Raw genomic sequence first — 18,651 nt, forward strand, 5'->3', positions numbered from 1 at the left:
AGGCAACATCAGGGGCACAACTGGGGAATGTCCCTGGCTCTGCGACATCTCAAAGCATCTGCTGTACAGCCAGCCCTCCAGGACTGGGGCAAATTACACAGAAGTTTACATTGGTTTCCTGTTCCCAGTTAACAGTTCCTCGTTTATATAGCAGATATTAACACACAGAAATGATGGATTTTCAGGTCCATTATTGGGCAATTAAATTGCTGATGAACCGTCTAGTTACGCAAGTTTTCATATATTAGACTTGGACTGTTTTCAATATACCATATAAAAAGCTCTTACTTAAGCTTATTCAGAGTGTGTTTGCTGTTATTAAATGATTATCCATAAAAATATCCTCAACCTTGGCTTCAAATTGTGCAGGGTTTGGGTGGAGAGGAGTGGGAAGAGGGAGGCAAGAGGGGCAGGGCTGGAGGGCTGGTGTGAGTTTCTGTGAACACCAGCAGTGTAACACTCTCACCAGATGAACTTTTGTTTTATCATATTGATTTTTTTTTTTCTTACTAACTCAACAGTGTAACAGCTAAATTTCGGATATGGAGTTTTTCATTAGAGGGTTTCTTTATCAAACTGGTTCTGGTGGACTTCCTGTGTCCATGTTTATTACAATGAAAACATTTATATTGTATATATTTTAGAGGTTTTTTCCTGAGAACAGACTTTTTCCTTCCTCCTTACCATCTACATTTTGGCACTTTTGTGCATATGCCATTTAGTCCTTTCAGTGGAGAGCGTGCAAAAATTACATCTTACCTAGTCTACCCTGGAAATTTATCCAGAGTTCCCAAGAGTTCTGATCTTGAACTATAGGCGTAAAGGAAGGAATATAATAATCTGCGTATATTTATACATCCTTTTGCTGAGTTTTCTGCATATTCTTGATTTCATTATTAAAACCATTAAAACTGCTCACAGCCAACCAATTAACTGTAAGTACTCTAAAGATCTATCATAAAGCAACAAAAGGCTGTTCAGCAGTGCACACACTCCCACACACATGCAGCGAGGCTATGGCTAAGTAGTTTTGCACATCGTTGTCTTCTGAGAGTAGCAATGCTCCAGTGATGGCAAATAATTAGATCTTGGCAGTCTCTCATTTTTCTTGTGAATATTGCATTGCACAATTAGAGATTCCTTCTGCATTCAAACTTTGCTCTCTTAATTAGAGACAATCAGATAAGAATGGCACCAACTCTTCCTAGTCATTATGGGAGCTGAAGGAGATCCAGCAATGGAGATGTAAGCTAAACACAAGTGAGAGAAACAGACTTACAGGAGTGAGAGGGAGCCCTGTACATTTAGCACACATTTTTTGAGTTGTAGCATGAGAATGCTTCTCCATGGCCATCAGCACTGACCTGGGGTTTCCAAAGAGAATCTCTACCAAGCATCTCAGGGGACATCTTCTCATTTTTATGTTCTGCTTGCAACTTCTGTAGACAACCCCCCATCCCCATTTGTGCTGGTAGAGCAGGGAGTCTTGATGATATGATTAAGCTACATAATCGCATTCAGTTTTGTTTATAATTGGCCAAATATAAGCACGATTCAAATAATGCCTCAATTGGTGATGTTTTATTGGCTTCTGCATATTTACTCCAGAGGGCACATGTGAACATAATTTAAAACAAAAATTAAAAAAAAAAACCAAACCCACAAAAAATTGGTTTTGCAGATAATTACAAGTAGTTTTTCCTTGTAGCCACAGTTAAGGAAATCATCATAGTTCAGCACAGCTGCAAATCATTTGCTTAACTGTTTTCCTCCATGTGTATAGACTGAAACTCTTACAAGGACTTGGTGGTAACAGGGCCAGGCTTTATGCCTTGTGTTATATGAGAATTTAAAGTCATTAATAGGAAGATTTTTACTAGCATTGAAATGCACGCACTTCAGCACTTTCTTGAAATAAAGGGAATAGGTATAAAAGGAACAGCAGTAGAACTAATAGTGTTCATTTTCAATGTTAATTTGCGAGAGTTGAATCAGCTGTAATGCAGAAGAGTGTCAGGTTAATGGTCTCGTAGGCCTGCTTGTCAGGATGGGTGTGAATATGTGACTTCAGGGTGCCATTTGAGCCTGAAATTCTGCCCATGTCCCGAGTTTGACCTTGAGCTGTGGTGAAGTCACATCCACCTCCAAATGTTCAGATCACGACACTCTTCCCAGTGGGTCTGGGCCAGAGCTCTTAATTCAGCTGTAGAGCGAGGCTGCATCTGGACCCAGGCTTTGCAGTTTGCTGTGTTCATTGTTCAGACAAACAGGCTATTTCCTTTTCTGAATCATCCTGGCAATCCCCAGGCTTCGGTGCTGTGCAGCTGCGTGATGCTCACGGTGGTGAGCAGGACTGAGTAAAGCGAAGGATGCTCTGGCTTTGCACCTTAGCAAGAGCCTGAAGAGAACAGTGAGGGGGAGGAAAGGAAAGTGGGGATGAGAGGGAAATGTGCAGGTGGCAGCCATCTGCTATCAGAAATGAAAGTCGTCAGTTTCATGGAGCTGCTCAATGTTATCTTTTGGGAACAAGTCCATCGTTATTTTCATAGTAGAGCTCAGGCTGTCTTCATCACACTCCATTACTTATCACTGACAGGACCCTCTTGGCTGCAGCTATGGGGCTGCAGCCCGAAAGGATGTGTTACAGCCTTGCTTTGCTGGCAAGATAGTACACCCGAAACCAACACTGATTTCTGTGTCTTGAGTTTTCCAGCTTAAAAAAAAAAAAAAAAAAAGAAATAAAATAAACACCCACCATGCTAATTGTCTTAAGCAGTTGCTGTAATTACAGGGATTAATTGTTCTTACTATTTTAATCTTTTGTCAGGAAAACTTAGCAAGACTTCAGAGAGCATTTGCAAGAAAGTGGGAATTCATCTTCATGCAAGCTGAGGCCCAAGTGAAGTGAGTAATCCTGGAGCAATGAACTGCGCCAGTATTTAGAGCTGTAAAGAAAGGAGATTCTGTACAGATAAAATTTCTCTGTCAAAGTCTTTACTGCAACTAAGATCAGAAGATGTTGGTGAATTTTAGTCACCAGCAAACTAAAAACTACAGAGAGCCAACCCTGAAGGTTTCTGCCAGAATTTGAAAGATGTTATTTGAAAGAAAGTTATCTGTATTTGGAAATGTTGATCAGGAACTCCTGAGGCTGGATTCACCATGGGAGCTTGGGCAATTCACTTGCCCATTCTGCTTCTACTTTTGTGTAGTATTTTTGTTTTGTATAAATGGAAAGAACAGAACTTTGTCATCTGTCTGTGTTACTCTATGCTTGTAAAGCATTTTTGAGTTTAAAAATACTGCCACTTCAAAGTGATTATAAGGGTGGTATTTACAGCAGACTGAATTTGGTGTTCTTATTTATACCAATCTCTAGTTGACTCAGTTGTACCTCCGCTCTCTGCAGTCTGATTTGTGCTATTGATTTAGTGCAGAGAATTGGGTGATGCTTACATGAAGGTTATTCAGATTTAGTATTTGGGTTTTTCCTGTCCTCTGCTCATACTTTATAGTTTTTTTTCTCATCTTCCCTTCTGAAAACAGTTTGAAGCATTTTAATGTTTTGGTGTGTTTTCATTATTGCTGCAAAATGGGTATGGTCCAGAGTTTGTAGACTAGGGTCTAAAAGCTGCTGCCTGAAAGCCTACATGTCCATTTTGTGCATGTGGTTGTCAACTGTAAAATGGAAAGGTTGGTGAAGTTGGCATCTGAGAACACCAGTACTGATACTCTGTACCATTAGAGGGAATTTGCACTTTCAGCATTAGATGCAAAGAAGTTAAGGAACGTCATCTCTTGAGGGTGTGGCTCAGGTTTATTTCCCTATCTTTGATTAACCCTTTGGAATTTTGATTAATTCTTTGCTTAATAATGTTGTAATTGTGCATTATTTAAGTACATGATGATTATCCTTTAAATTACAAGGCAATTGAGGGATTTTTTTCTGACCAGAATACTAGTGCTCTGTTTGGAAGAGAAAATTAGAAGTTACAATAGCAATTGTACTTTCAGTTACTTAAAACAACCTTTAGTCAAAACAAAATTCTGCATTATCTCTATAGCATACAGTTATTACCTAAGAAAAAAAAAAAAGTATCAGATTCTTTACATGATCACTGTTGCATATTAATCTTTCTCCATTATGTCTTCTTTGAAACATAAGCATGGACTGGCCACTGTCATCTTTTTTTTGCTGGCTAGGTTCAGCTTCTTGGTTCTCAGTTCATGTGGTTGTTCAGTCTTCAGGTTTCCAGCAGGGCAGGGCTGGAATTCACAGTGTAATTTACAGCCCCAAATTAACTAAGAAGGAAAACCAAACAAAAGTACCTGGAAACATTCCTTCTGCTTACCGAGTTCTGCTCTACCTTCCACCTCTTTGCTTACACACTGAATTTCCGTTGCTGTACCTACATTACTCAAAAACTGCAGCCACAGAGCATCTAATTATGTTGTGTGTTTACAGTTTAAAATGTGAAATACTGCGTTATCAGTAAGTTTGGGGATTTGAGCCGAGAACCTGGGTTCAGCATGAAGCACCTGTGAAAATAACTCCTGGAGCCTCCGAAGAGCCCCTCTGGTTCACGTGCATTGTGTGGTGTGAGCTTGGCAGAAGACTTCACAAAGGGCTCGCTCAGAAAAAAAAGAGATTTTGGCGTGGGTGTCTGTGTTTGCTTGCTCCTCAGCACAGAGACTGTTGTCTGGTGGTGGGGATGGAGCCTGTGCAGAGCTGGTTTCTCATCTCAGCCTTACAGGGGTGATATTCAGAGAGTGGTATGAAACTCTAGGGAACTCAGACTTTTTGGTGGGAGCAGTGTTCAGAAGCTTCAGTTTCCGTCTCCTCTTTTCTATCCCCTTGGCACGTTTCTAGCGCAGACTTAGCCAAGGACCACTGCCCCACCAAAAGAAAAACAGGAGACAGGAGAACACGATGGTCAGAAATCCCAGCTCACACGTGTTTTTTTCCTCACTGCTTTGATTTTCATGGCCAGCAGCAGCATGGGAACCCAGCACAGGGATACTGTCAGCTTTTCAGTCCTGATCTGGAGGCAAAAGCAGTTTTTCCTTTCCTGTGCCTCATTCAAGATCTCTGCAGGAAGATCTTGCAAGCCAGTGGTGACTTTGCTGTGCTCATGTGTAGAGCTGAGCACGGGAGCAAGGCACTGGATGCACATTGCTCAATGCGGCCAAGACACAGAGGAACAGTTGCTTTGAACAACTTCTGGCAGACTTTGATATGAGTGCTCTGAGTGAGACGATTCACTGGCTGCATCAGGGCTGGGATTTTTGTGTTGCAGTTCTGCTGGCCCAGTCGCGGTTGTGCTGGCCCAGTTGCACGTCTCTTGGGTGAGCTCTGGCTTGCATGAGGCCATGCAGCAAGCTCGGCTCCACTTGCCTGTGCTGTCACTGGTTGCTCTGTCAACATCAGGGCAGGCAGGCAGAGCCCTGAGAGGGGTGGCCCCATGTGCTGCCCATGTTGTTGCTGCTGAGAACACCTGGGATGTCTGCCCCTTCACAATCTGTGGTAATGCCAGCGGTGTTGCTGGGGCAGTGGGGTGCAGAGGGACCTCTTGATGTGGACCTCCATCTGGCACCAGCTGAGAGCTTCACCTGGAATAACGAGGTCCTGGTGGGTGTCCTGACAGAGCCAAAGCCAAACATGAACTTGCCCAGCCTGCCAAATCAGGGTCTGGGAACAGAGTATCAGGAAAGGCTGTTATTCTCACTAGATGAAAAAGCAGATGTTAAAATAAATTTCCTACATTAATAGGAAAATCTCTTTTGACACATATTAGGAACAAACATCAGTGATATTTTATTCATGACACATGGCCTTGCAAGCAGGAGTGTGACATTTCTGTACAAAAAAGTGGATTTCTGAATGTTTTTGTCATGGCATTAAAACCCCACATAGGAACTGTAACAAAGAAGAAAGCATTACTTGGATGTTGACTCATATGTTTATGCTTTTGTTTTCAGAATTGACAGGAAAAAGGATAAAACAGAAAGAAAGATTTTGGACAGCCAGGAAAGAGCATTCTGGGATGTGCACAGGCCTGTGGTAAAGCTCTTTTTGAATGATGAGACATTCCAGGTTTTGACAGGAAAGTTTTAATGCTGGTAAACATTGTGCCATGTATTGCGCAAAGACATTGCCATGAAAATCACCACATGGTTTTTGCTCACAGTTCAAAACAAGTCGAGTGTCTACAAGATTCTTTTAGACATTCTAGATTTGTGCACAGATGGAAGTATTGATTTGGAAATGTATTATAAACATGAAGTTTTGAAGATTATTTATTCTGCACACAAAACAAAAGCAGCTTACCCACTTTGGCTTATCCTTCCTAGAACAAACTCTCCACTTAGCTGAGAGATTTCCATTTCATGCCAAAGTTCTGAGTAAGTGGATTTGATGCTGAGATGCCAACTTTGGGTATATGCACTCTCTTGTTTAGCAAGCATAATTTATGGGAAAGAAACTTCACGAAAGAATTTTGGACAAGAACTAATAGTATATTTTAAAAAGGTAAAGTAGCACATGGATTGTGAAGAAAGGAGTAATACAATTATAATCTCTTTGCAGCCGGGCTGTGTGAACACCACAGAAATGGACATTAGAAAGTGCCGTCGTATGAAAAACCCACAGAAAGTGAAAAAGGTTAGTTTGAGTTTCTGGTTTTGCTTTGGTTTGGAGTTTTTGGTTGGTTGGTTTTGGTTTGTTTGTTTGTTTAATGCAAATCATGCTTGACACCTACAGTGTATCATCAGTTTCCCACCAGGAACCAAAAAAAGGGTTTTGCTGATATCAGTTCTGTTTTGTTCTAATCTGTGAATTTACTATTCCTGTTTTACCAGCAGAGCAGTACATGCTGAGTGACTGGTATAGCTGAGAAAGGCATTAAGGAGCTCTATGTTCCAGTTGTCTACTGGTTCTGCACTCCCATAAAATTAAAAGCAATTGGCAAACGTATGTAGGTCCTGTTGTGCTTTAACTCCAGCCAGCAACAAGACTGTAGGACCATGGCAGCTGCTCACTCACTCCCCTCCATCCCCTACGTGGGACAGGGGAAAAAATCAAAGGGAAAGAGATTAACTCATGGGTTGAGATAAGAACAGTTTGATAAGTCAACATTAATAATAGCAATATACTACTAATAATAAAATATAAAATAGGTGATACTCAATACAGTTTCTCATTAATTCCATTTGTGTTAAACAGCCAGTCCCAGAAAGGAAAGCACCCAGGTCCCGAATGGCAGATCCCAGTGAAAGAGCAAAAAAGGCAAAAGGCAGAAAGACCCAAAGGCCAGGTGCATAACAGGAGAACAGCAGAAGGCGAAATTCCAGTGGAACTGAACTGGGGTGGAACCAGCCAAACCGGTTGGAAAACCTGAACTCCCCAGCTGTAAAAGCCACCTGCAGTTATATACCAAGCATGACGCTAGTGGTAGGGAATATTTCAGTGACCAAGCTGGATGTCAGTCTAGGTGCTGTTCCACCTGTGCCCCTCTCCTAGCTGCCTTGCAGTTGCAACTGGGAAGCCCAGAAAGTCCTTAGTTTCCTTAGTAACAGCCAAAATATCAGTGAGTTCTTACATTTTCATACTAAATCCCAAACAGTGGAAAGCCACTGGAAGGAAAGAAGTTGGCTTTTCTCAGGCAAAGCATGGGAAACATGGTTGTTATCACGTTATTCTTATACTAAATCCAAAATGAAAGACTATGTTAGCTACTTAGAAGGAAAGATTCTAACCGCATGGAAAATTACCTCGGTTTCAACTAAACCAGCACAGGTCCCATTTTCAGAAATTATTTGGGCACAGATTTTACAAAACTGTTTGCTCTCCTTAATAATTTCAAAGACTGGATCATTAGCAACTTGGATGCCTTTGACTTCCAGCAAGTTTTAGCTTTTCTGTGTATATATTAGTTTTGGAGGTGACACCAGACTCCTCAACTTCCATTGGAAGTTAAATTGCAGCAGAGCCATTCCCGTGTCTCTTACAAATGTTAAATAAAAAGCAAAAGTACTAAATGAAAGTGTAACTGATATTGCTTTCAGTGCAGGTCTCAGTCCTGAAAATGAATGGCTACAAGTCAATTTGCAGGTTTTCGTTTTGAGAGGTTCTTTTTGAACTTGACCCATTGACACCTGGTTAAACTCGCTCTTCAGTGTGTAGTTTTACAAGGCAGTGCAGTAAACCAAGTGGAAGAAAATGGCATAGATTAGGTTCTTATCTTTTCTTTGCTTGGTTCACCACAATCACCATTCCCAGTGTTCATCCTACAAGCGTTGACTCACACAGCCCTCAGACCTCCTAAAAATTTTCAGCTGCATTTTACCATTTAAAATAGACCCTATTCTTAATGGGCCTACAGACTTTCCAAGTTCAGGTGCCTGCAAGCACAGTCTGATCTGTAAATTTTGCTCCAGGCTAAATGATTATTGACCTGTGTAGATATAAACAGTAGGAAATTGCTGGCTTGTTGCCTTACTGTTTTTTTACTGCACTTTTCCTCATTGTGTAACAGAGAAAAATGCCATAATCTCTTCTATCTATTTATTGGTTCCTTGCAGTCAGTATACGGGGTTACAGAGGAGTCTCAGCCCCAAAGCCCTGTACACATGCCCTCTCAACCTGTACGCAAAACTACAAAAGAGGATTTCCGGAAACAAGTAAGTAGATGGCTACACAAAAACTCTTCTGAGAACTGTTATCTGCCAAAAAAACCCCAAAACAAAAAACCAAAAACATTAAGAAACCCGTATAAAGTTATGGAGATATCAGCAAAATCGATTGTATGTGTTACTGCCACCTGTCTTTGATCCACATATGCTTCATGTGAAGTAGTAAGTTTTTAAAGATATGTATCTTGATTGAGCAGTACAGTTGTATGATGATATGTGTTATGGGTAGTACTGACATTTGAATCTAGCATTACTCTCTTTGTGGGCCAGTAGACAGATTAATTTCCAGATCACTGAGGATATCTGGAAAGTGGGCAGTGACAAAGGCTGGGGAAGAATCCAGCATACTGGAGCACAGGCTGGGGATGGGCGGTGAGGAAGGGCATCGCTTGCTGCATGACTGTTAGACTGCACAGTCAGAGCTTTTAGGGAACTGGGAGAAAAGTTATTTGCACAATCACTCCAAGGAATGACCAGCCAACTCATGCTCAGGAAGCTCTCCCTCAAAATTACTTTCCTGCAACAAGCAGCACTCACTGAAGTGCAGGCAGGGATTGCTAGGTCGGCATTTTAGTAAAGGCAGCTTTAAACATGTTTCTTAGGCAGGCATTTTTAGGGTGGTCTTCTGAACTAAACCTGAACACTAAATTTCTTGAACTTCTTCCATCATAGGAAATGTTGGCTGCAGAGTGCTGTGAAGAGTGTGCAGAGTGCCAATGTGTTGTAAAATGGTTATTGGTCTTGTGATGCCAGTCAGTTAGAGAAATGGAAGAGAAGAGTGTCATAGTAAGGGGATCACATTGCACACTGAGGAGTCTAGGAACCTCAGCCCCAAATGTATGCCTTTCCTACTTTTAATTATGTCTTCTGAAGCTTCCTCTGGGGCTTTGCCATAGGAAATGGAGACTCCTGTTGGAATCAGTTAATAAGCTTCTTCTAATACCTAGGGAGGGGTCCCATTTCCTTCTGAGTTATTTGCAAGCTTTTTAGAAACAGAAATCAATAGTGTGTTGGGGTATGATTGATTAATGCTGTAGAGCTCCTGGGTTGTTAATGTCCTTGTCATCTCTCTCCTCAGATAACTTTTCTGAACATGCAGATAGAGAGACATTGTTTAAAGATGTCCAAAGTAGCAGAAAGGTGAGTGTCCCCATTTACATGATTTTTCATTCTTTCCTCATCTCCACTTGGGCATCTCCAGAATCAGAGAGCGGGCAGGAACGCACAAAGGCTGGTACCCTTTCTGTGCATCAATCCTTTCCCCTCTTTGACCGGCCGTGCTGCCTGTCCACTGACCACTGACACTTCTGCACTTGCTCTTCTGCCACAGAGAAGAAGTAGGTGAAAAATGAAGGTGTACTGTAAAAGCAAAAGAAATATTATTCATAAAATAAAGAAACCTTGCAGTACTTTTGTTTCTCACCCTTTAACAGTCCTAGGGTTTACTTAAAGAAAAATCATTCCTGTTTCAATTTGCAAATACCCTTTTTTCTTTTGTGGGTGAACTCTTGGAGCTCGTCTCTTATTAGTCCGGCACAGCTCAGGGGCAGGAGTTGTGTTTGCGTCTTGTTGCATGTGGTGTTCATGTCTGTGTTCGTGCTGGGGTTATAAGGCCTGTTTCTGCTCCCACTCAAATATATGAAACCCTATGGGAAGTAGTGGGGTTGTACCTGGACTACTCAAGGCAGTGATTTTAGAGGTGGATTTCTCATAGAGGCAAATCAAGTCACAATTTGACTTGCAGAATGGTAGAGATCGGCATGTGCTTCAGTAACTTTGCTTTTAGAGCAAAACTGTATTGAACGTGAGGGACATGATAAGGGCTCATGCCTTGTGAAATAAAACAGATTACCCTATGAGAAATGTGCTTTGCAGTGCCTGCACCTGTAATTAGCATGTGTGTACTAAACTGGGCAAATTAAATGGCGAGAGCCCAGAAGTTCGTTCCTAATGTCTTACTAAGTTCAACAATTAAAATGAAAATTTATCCAATTAAAAAGAAAATATTCAGAGGCTCCCTAAAATCCTGCATACCCTATATATTAGCACATTCATATTTATGTTTTGAGCTTTCTGGTTTTTTTTTTTATTAAGAGGATGCATTTGTGCTTTACCAAAACCTGTCCTTTTGTACTGAATTTACTTACAATGCCCTTAATATACTGAGACAGTAATAATTTCCAGGCTGGTAATGTACAAGCAAGCAGGTCTGTTTTGCTTGAAGTTTTCTAGGTGGGTATTTATTCAATAAGATAGATTCAGTAAAACTCATTCATTTGTGAACATCAAATTCTGTCCTCATAATACACCTGTTTTTCAACTTCATAAGGAACTACTGACATACTAAATGTAACTTTGACAATGCCACAAACAACCCTATTAGTTTTCAGTAAAACTAGACAGAAATTTTTCCTGGTTTATAAGGGCTTTCAGCTTTTTTTTTTTAATCGGTCCCAAACCAGATAAGAAAGTGTTACTATCAAAACCTGTACACATTTATGACCAGGAGAAAAGTAAATAAAATGAGAACCGTCAAAAAGCTCTTTAAAGCTCTTTTCTCCTGTTTTTAAAGTTTCATTTTGGAATTTTCACTTTGAAATCATAAAGAATGAAAATCATGGTTTGCGATACTTCATATCTTGTGAAGAAGTGTTTGGTTATGTGGTGACTTTGGGTGGCAGCGTTGACCCAGGGCTTAGTGGGGGGAGTGGTGGGAAGCGCAGGCTGGATGTGGAGCATCAGGGAGCAGGTGGGAGGGAACCAGAGGGGCTTGGCAGGGCTGGGGGCAGCTAAGGAGGAATGAATGTGAGTGACCTGAGTTGAACTATTGCCGGAAATAAAAACCTGTGCAGCCTGAAAACCCAATGCAAAACACGGAATGCACACACCAGGAACAAATCTGCTGCGTAAGGAGGTGCTGCTATTAGCAAGTCACTCTTCAGGCTGGGCCCTGCTTTCAGGACTAGTTTAAGTGACAACATGGCAGATGGGGGTGCAGGAGATGCCTTCTTGGCACGCTCCTTTCGACAGCCAAGCCTGACAGTGGCACCACCTGCCATTTTTACAGTGCAGTGCAAAGGCGCTTCCAGACAGCATGAGAGAAGTCACGAAGAGGAAATAAGGCAGGGAGCAGTGAGGGAAACAAGCTGCTGTCTAATCTCTCATAGAAACAGAATATAAATTATTTGAATAGTGATAGACCAATCACATACATCTTCCATTAATGCATGCTATCCCATAGATAGCCCCTGTCCTACAGAAGAGGAATGGAAAGGCTCTCAAAAGATTATCCCCAACCACCATGAAATAAATGCCCACTATTAAAGACTCGCTTCCCCCTCTTCCTTGTTTCCCTTCCTGGTGCAGATCGGCACCAACTGTGGGACCAGACATCCCTCAGCCAGTGCAGGCACCTTGGAAATAGTTTACTTCTCGTTTCTTCTACGTCCTTTTTCCCCACTTGGGACTTGCACAATGAGAGTTGAGGACTATTGAGCAAAACTATCAATATATCTTACCTACTGTTTTTCCTAACTATGTCACGCAGTGTTGGTGCAATCGCAATACAGAAATGACTGGGAAAAGCCAGAGCATCTTCCTACCAGGACCGATCTCAGCTCCCTAGATGAAAATCTGTCAGAAATCTTTGCTATCCTCTCATCTCCTCCAGATACTGTGGAGGCTCAGCTGGGCCCCCTCCTTGCAAGACAGTCAGGCTTTTAAGGCAAACTCTGCATGGTGAACTCTTTCCACCATCTCTTCTACCATCATTACAGTGCATCACCTGAAAGGCTAAAAGTCCAGGTTTGCGTTTTGACAGAAATGCTTTCCCTTAAGAGGGAAATGCTTTCCCTTGTAGCCTCCTTTAGAAAATGAGACAATTATTGCACTGCTGTCAGTATACTGAATCAGCAAAATGTGCTTAGCAATTCCCTCTTGTTTCATTTAGTTTAGATCTTTCCCTAAAAAAAAGGCATCACCCCTGATGTCTTCTTATTATTTTATTAGGAGCAATCCAGGTTTCACAGCAGATATCGCCTGATTTATCCTTTTTATTGGTGGGGTCTTTTTAACCAACTCTCTCTCATTGGTGTCTCAGGGATTGCTGCTGGTCTCTGAAATTGGACGCTGCTCCCTCCTCCAACCCTTGACCCACAGCAGTCATGAAATGTAATTAATGAAATGAGATGAGACAGCCCTGGGTGCCCTGAGGGGCAGTGGGAACCTGCTGTGGTTACAAAAGTGTATGATTTTAATGCCTCATGATAAGAGCTAGGACAAACAAAAAGAAATAATTACTGTAGAGCAGGTCAGGGAAACTTTCTGCCTTTTGTGACCCTTTGTTTTACAAGGTCTTTTCATTCTCCTGCCTTTTTGAGGTGTGGAAGACTAGAGGTAAAGTTTAGAATGGACAATCAGAGTGCAAGTAGATTAGTTTTTCAGTATGATGAGACTCAATTAACTTAGTTAATTACTTGGTAGACCTAAGCAAAAAATTAAGAAGTGCCTTAGAGTATTTCCAATATATAGTAGGACAAATTTCTTTTGATTTATTTTATATAAGCTGTCTTTCTTTTGTAAAAATGCCCCGGTAGCCCCAACCCCAGTGGGATTCCTGAATCCCACTGCAAGCAGACACAGTCCTTTTCCCAGGAAGCTCTTTGAATCTCATCCTAGTGAGGATTAGAGGCTATATGTCTTATCTGACTCATCATGAAGCAAACCAGTATAAATGCCAGGTGTTTTTCCAACACACATATAGCTTATAATTACTGTAAACTACTGTTGGAGTATTTTACAATAGTGCCATTAGACTAAATGGAATACCAGTGTAACAAAACAATGATCTATAGCTTGAAGCTTTGATGCTCAGGGCTGTGATTCTCCAAAGATTTAAGTATATTCTTAGCTACAGCACATGACCCTGTTTAGTTGAGTTACTCATAATGCATAGAGTTAAGTGATGCAAAAGTCTGCAAAAACAAAGAGGGCAAGAGGCAATGGCAGCATGCAACAAATGAAAAGGATGGTGCGCATTTCACAGTCATCCCATGGCTCTCTGTGGGAAGTCCCACCACAGCAGTGTAGTTGTTGCCCTATCGGCTTTATTTCTGGACATCTCAACAGAGACAAACCTGAGGAAAATACTGCAGTGAGCTGGTGGGTGTTTGCAGAGAAATCTTGGCATGCACCGTCCCTGGGAAAAGGGACTCCTGTGGTTGCTGGGAAACTGACTGATCCCTACCAAAATAAAAAGGAGCACACAAAATAAAGAAAAAAAGAAAGGAAAAAAAAACCAAACCTGTACCTCTGACTTATGACTGATCATTCAGGTCCTGATTCTTTTTTTCTTTCTTCTTTATTTTTCTCCTTTATATCTGTCAGTTTAATAGCCTACACAGAGCAGTATGTGGAATATGACCCCTTTATAACTCCTGCTGAGCCTTCCAATCCCTGGATAAGTGATGATGCAGCATTGTGGGACATTGAAATGAGGTAAGAATTGGTAGTTTTAAGTAATGTTGGAGTTCTCTTGCCGTTTTGTTTGTGTGTTCTTCCCACTGCCCTGTTTGGATAGGAAGTTGTATGTCTGTACATAGCTAAAGTTTAAAGAGGAGCTTATGCTTTATCACTTCTGTGAATTATTCAGACCTTCCACTTCCATACAATTTGGTGTGTGGTACTCTGTAAGTCAGTTAATGGGTGTTCTCTTGCCTGTCAAAGACATGCACAGACTCAGGTCTAAGAGTCCATAGATTTAGGATACTGCAAAGAAGTATTTGTTTCAGCACATCTCCTTTGACCCTTGAGAGCCTGCTCTCTGGTGCTCCCCAGCTGCAGGGCTCCAGCCTTGCCCCTGTCCCAGGATCCCAGGAAAGATGCCACAGGCAGAACAGGATGGGCTGTAGGGCAGTGGCCATTCCCACTGCACAGGGGTGGATTTGGCACAGGAGCCAGAGGAGTCTAGCTCACACGTAACATGTGGCACTTGCCAGGTCAGAATGGTGATAGATTGACCAAGTGAGTTTGGGCCTCACCTGTTGGTGAACAGGCTGACTTGTCTCTGTTATGGTGTCTAATAGAGGAAAAGGAGAATGAATTATTGTAGGACCTTCAGTGCTTTGCACCTCAGAGATTTTCTCCAAAAAAAACAAGCACAGCACGGCAATTTAGATCATCTTTTGCTCACGTGATGCTGGTGCAAGGGAAATCCAGCCAGTGTCTACATCTCTTGCTATTGCAGGCTCCCCACAGCCCTTGTAGTGGGGCTGGAATTGTCCTGTGTGCCTCTGTGCCTAGCAGCTGTCGCAGCAGATTTAAATGAAATCACCATGCCACATATCACCTTTGCTACTCACATCCTGTGGCCAACTACTGCAAGGGCTCAGCAGCTTCTCCTGGTGTTTAGCCTCTGCTGTTGGGCACCAAATCTGAATTGGGAGTTCCCTTTAGCAAATTTTTGAAGAGAGAATGCCCAACCTCATCCTGTCTGTTCTTGAGTAATAATGTAAAGTTTAAGATGCTACCAGAGTGAAAAAGCCAACTCATAGTGAATCGGTGTTCCAGGAAAAGGGCATGTTATTTCCCTGTTTGAAAACGCATGGGGTCTGGGATGTGAAAGATGTTTTCACCTGCTTCTCTGGTAGTCACAGAAACCCATCGTTTCCCTAATCTCTACCTCTCTTCACATAATTTCAGTATTTTGGATTTCCTTTTTAGCCAGTTTCTGTCATTTTTTCAGTCCTCCCTAGCAGGGCTAGAACCAGATACAGCCGCAGAAAATACTTCTCTGGAGGGACCCCGCACCCACAAGGTGATCCAGGCATCCATTATTTCTGCATCTGTTGAGGTAGCTGCAAATCCCAGAAAAAAATGCCTGTGTCCGTGAAGAATATGATTGACTTGATGTCATGGCCTTTGTAGGAATTTAAAATAGATGGTTGGCTTCTGCTGTGATTTCAGAGTCAAGGAAGGTGATTCTCCTGATGATGAAAAAGTTGTGTTGCTGGGAGATGGAAGAACAAACAGCTCTCTATTTCCATTTTATTCTCTATTGTAAGAAAACTCACTGCATCTGCATCTAGTTGCAACTTGCATTAATAATTAAATGATCCCCGAGAGCTGCAGTAGCCCTTGTGTTGCCTGCAAATCTGTTTCCTCAGTTAGGAGAGCAGAGCCCTTGCTCAGGAAAACAAAGAGCCTCTCACTTCTAATGGTGAGGCCACCTGCTGAATATGGACAGCCCTGTGCCACTGCAGTTCATGTTTCATGGCACTTGGGAAGTGCCATGGAGAGCCTTCCATTTTAGCCAATGCCTTGGCATTTTTGTTCATGCTAGAATGTTGTGCAGCAGCAAGAAGAGCAGCTGCAGATCTCTCGGTTCAGCAGGAAATTTCCCAAGCCAAGCTCGTGCGTAGCTCTGACACACATGGCTCTTGTGTCCCCATGTGTGCATAGCTCTGACACACATGGCTCACGTGTCCCAATGTGTGCACAGCTTTGCACACGTGTGGCTCTCGTGTCCCCGCGCCCAGGCTGGCTTACATGTAGGCTGATGTCTGAACCCATGTCCACAGCACTGCTGGCTCTTGAGTGAGCACAGGAAGAGCCATCCTGAGTGCTCTCCGCTTCGAGGGAGGATATGCCCATCGATTTTGCTTAGTCTTTACACCAAGAGGAAATCAAAGCAGGCATTTTATTTACCCCTTTGGCTTATTTGTCTTCAGCACAGATCGCCACTGTCCCCTAAGGCTCTAGGATTAGGAATCACGGTGGACATGACGAGACATGTAGTTTAATAGATATGTACTGTTAACAATGGCTCTACTGTCACAAATGTGAGCAGCTGAGCTGTATTTTAATGATTGTCTCGTAGTATGACGCCATCACACCAGAAGCTTTCAAACGTTTGTGAGCCCAGATTACGCTCTGATGCAGACTGTCTTGTAGGATCCTCGTTGTGATTCCCAAGCACTGCCTCTCCCCATAGGCATCTCTGCAACGTCTGGCAATTCAAACAACAGCGTATGGAAGTGCAGTTGTATTAAGAAACAATTTAGCAGAAAAGTTGTTAGTGATTTTGGGTGCCTCTGCATCTCAGTGTCCCAGCTGAGACACAAAATGAGAGTCTGATTAACATGAAGGGGAAGAGGAGATGCTTTTTAGTCTTCCAAGACTTAGGCATTGAAAAATCAGAGGCAGTGAAAAATAAAAGGCCACGAACCAGTAATCATTTTTAGAAATCTTGTCTGCACTGCTTCATAGTGAAACTGCTTTTTTAATGCAAATGTGAAAATCTGAAGCCAATTCCAAGTGACCAGCCAGCACGATGTGGGACACAAGGAGATGCTCTGGAGCTCACCAGTGGCCCAGGGAACACTGTTGGCAAATTTCTGCCTTGACATACAAGCAATTCCCAAGGTACATTTGAGGAGACATATAAGAAGTGCATAATGAATAATCATTCAAGTATGGTTTCTTGTTCTTTACATGAAACCACCAGAAATAACTCTGAAAATCATATCGTTCACTGTCTCTCTTATTTCCCTGTGTATGTAGCATCCAGATAGTATGCTGGCTTTAACGATGACCCTGGTCTTCGTAGCTTCTTTCTGTATGCTATTTGCTAACTTGTATTTTTGCAAAATCTCAAGGAAAAAAACACCATCTCCTCATCTGATAATCTTCCTCCCTTTGCTGCTTAGCAGAAACAGTGCCAGCTGCTCAGACAGCAGGCAGAAATGCACATTCCATCTGTTTTTTTCCCTTTCTGTCTCCAAACAGCAAAGAACCTAGTCAGCAGCGTGTGAAAAGATGGGGTTTCTCCATGGATGAGGTGCTGAAGGACCCAGTAGGACGAGACCAGTTCCTTCGTTTCCTGGAGTCAGAATTCAGCTCAGAAAACCTCAGGTGATTCTTTTTTTGTACTTAAACTAAATGAGTGGGGCTAATCCTGTTCTCTTGCACAGGTGAAATGCAATGCTTGGTCTGCCTTGAACTGCTAAAAACACCCATTTGAATAAAGTTGAAAATGGCAGAATTTGGCTCATAGCACTGCTATGAATATTGGTACTGGAACTATGTGAGTAATCTCAGAACAGTGTTTAGCAAAACCAGTCTTGTCAGGTATCATATGCACAGGTTTGCCAAGTTGTGATAATGTGATGAGGCACAGTGTATGGCTATTAAGCCCCCTAACAATATATAGGATTTACATGTGTATTTGTGGCAGAGGTCATGTGAGGGGAACAGTATGGTGATCACATGTCTAAAAACTGTTGCAGTACTGGCACTCACCAAATTGGGTTTGCAACAACTGCTTTTAATTGCGATACCTCCTAACTATTTGAGAGCTTGGCTCTTAACTTAATAGCACTATCTCTGTGTAGGGATTCTGAGTACCTGGATTTTTATGTTGTGGAGAAGACAAAACTTCTATTGTGAAGCATTATGTAGACACACACCTGATCCTACATCAGACTGAGACTCTATAAATCTATTGTGCACAATTCTGTTATTTCAACTACAGCAGGAATAGGCAGCAGTAATAAGTTGCCATTTTTTGGTGAACCAAAACTAGATGAAGACAAATTCTTTCCTAGAAGATCCAGCCCTTCTGGCCTTCTCTGTAACACTGTTCTAAACCTAATCTCTGGGCCTAGCACATTGCTCCAAGGTCCGGTCCCATTGCAGAATCAATGACAAGACGTTGGAAGTGCCAACAGCATGCTTCATTCTGGGGTAGCAATCCTTCGAAGAGTGTGTGTGTCTCTTCAACTAAGTGCTGAAGTTAATACCTTATGATTCGTTAGTCATCCCTACATACCCCAGAACTAATGTACTAAGCCATTTTCCCTTATTGATACCAAGTATCTTCTCACACTGACAGAATAAGAGAGGTCTGGATAGATATCCCCCACAGACCCTAAACTAAACCCACAGCCCCGCCTACACAGCAAG

The 18,651-nt window shown here is 42.1% G+C and overlaps 1 protein-coding gene across 3 annotated transcripts in view; it reads left to right on the forward strand.

The window, feature by feature from the left end:
* Positions 1 to 18,651, forward strand: part of RGS6 (regulator of G protein signaling 6) — a 287,036-nt gene that overhangs the window by 219,617 nt on the left and 48,768 nt on the right. For all 3 annotated transcript variants that reach the window (XM_065064488.1, XM_065064489.1, XM_021287283.2), the window contains 7 exons: positions 2,828 to 2,904; positions 5,980 to 6,061; positions 6,587 to 6,661; positions 8,581 to 8,679; positions 9,770 to 9,831; positions 14,077 to 14,187; positions 17,476 to 17,601. In XM_065064488.1, the coding sequence (XP_064920560.1) occupies positions 2,828 to 2,904; positions 5,980 to 6,061; positions 6,587 to 6,661; positions 8,581 to 8,679; positions 9,770 to 9,831; positions 14,077 to 14,187; positions 17,476 to 17,601 (632 nt within the window). The remainder of the gene's footprint in view (positions 1 to 2,827; positions 2,905 to 5,979; positions 6,062 to 6,586; positions 6,662 to 8,580; positions 8,680 to 9,769; positions 9,832 to 14,076; positions 14,188 to 17,475; positions 17,602 to 18,651) is intronic.

Source organism: Columba livia, chromosome 5 (assembly GCF_036013475.1).
Source record: "Columba livia isolate bColLiv1 breed racing homer chromosome 5, bColLiv1.pat.W.v2, whole genome shotgun sequence".
NCBI lineage: Eukaryota > Metazoa > Chordata > Aves > Columbiformes > Columbidae > Columba > Columba livia.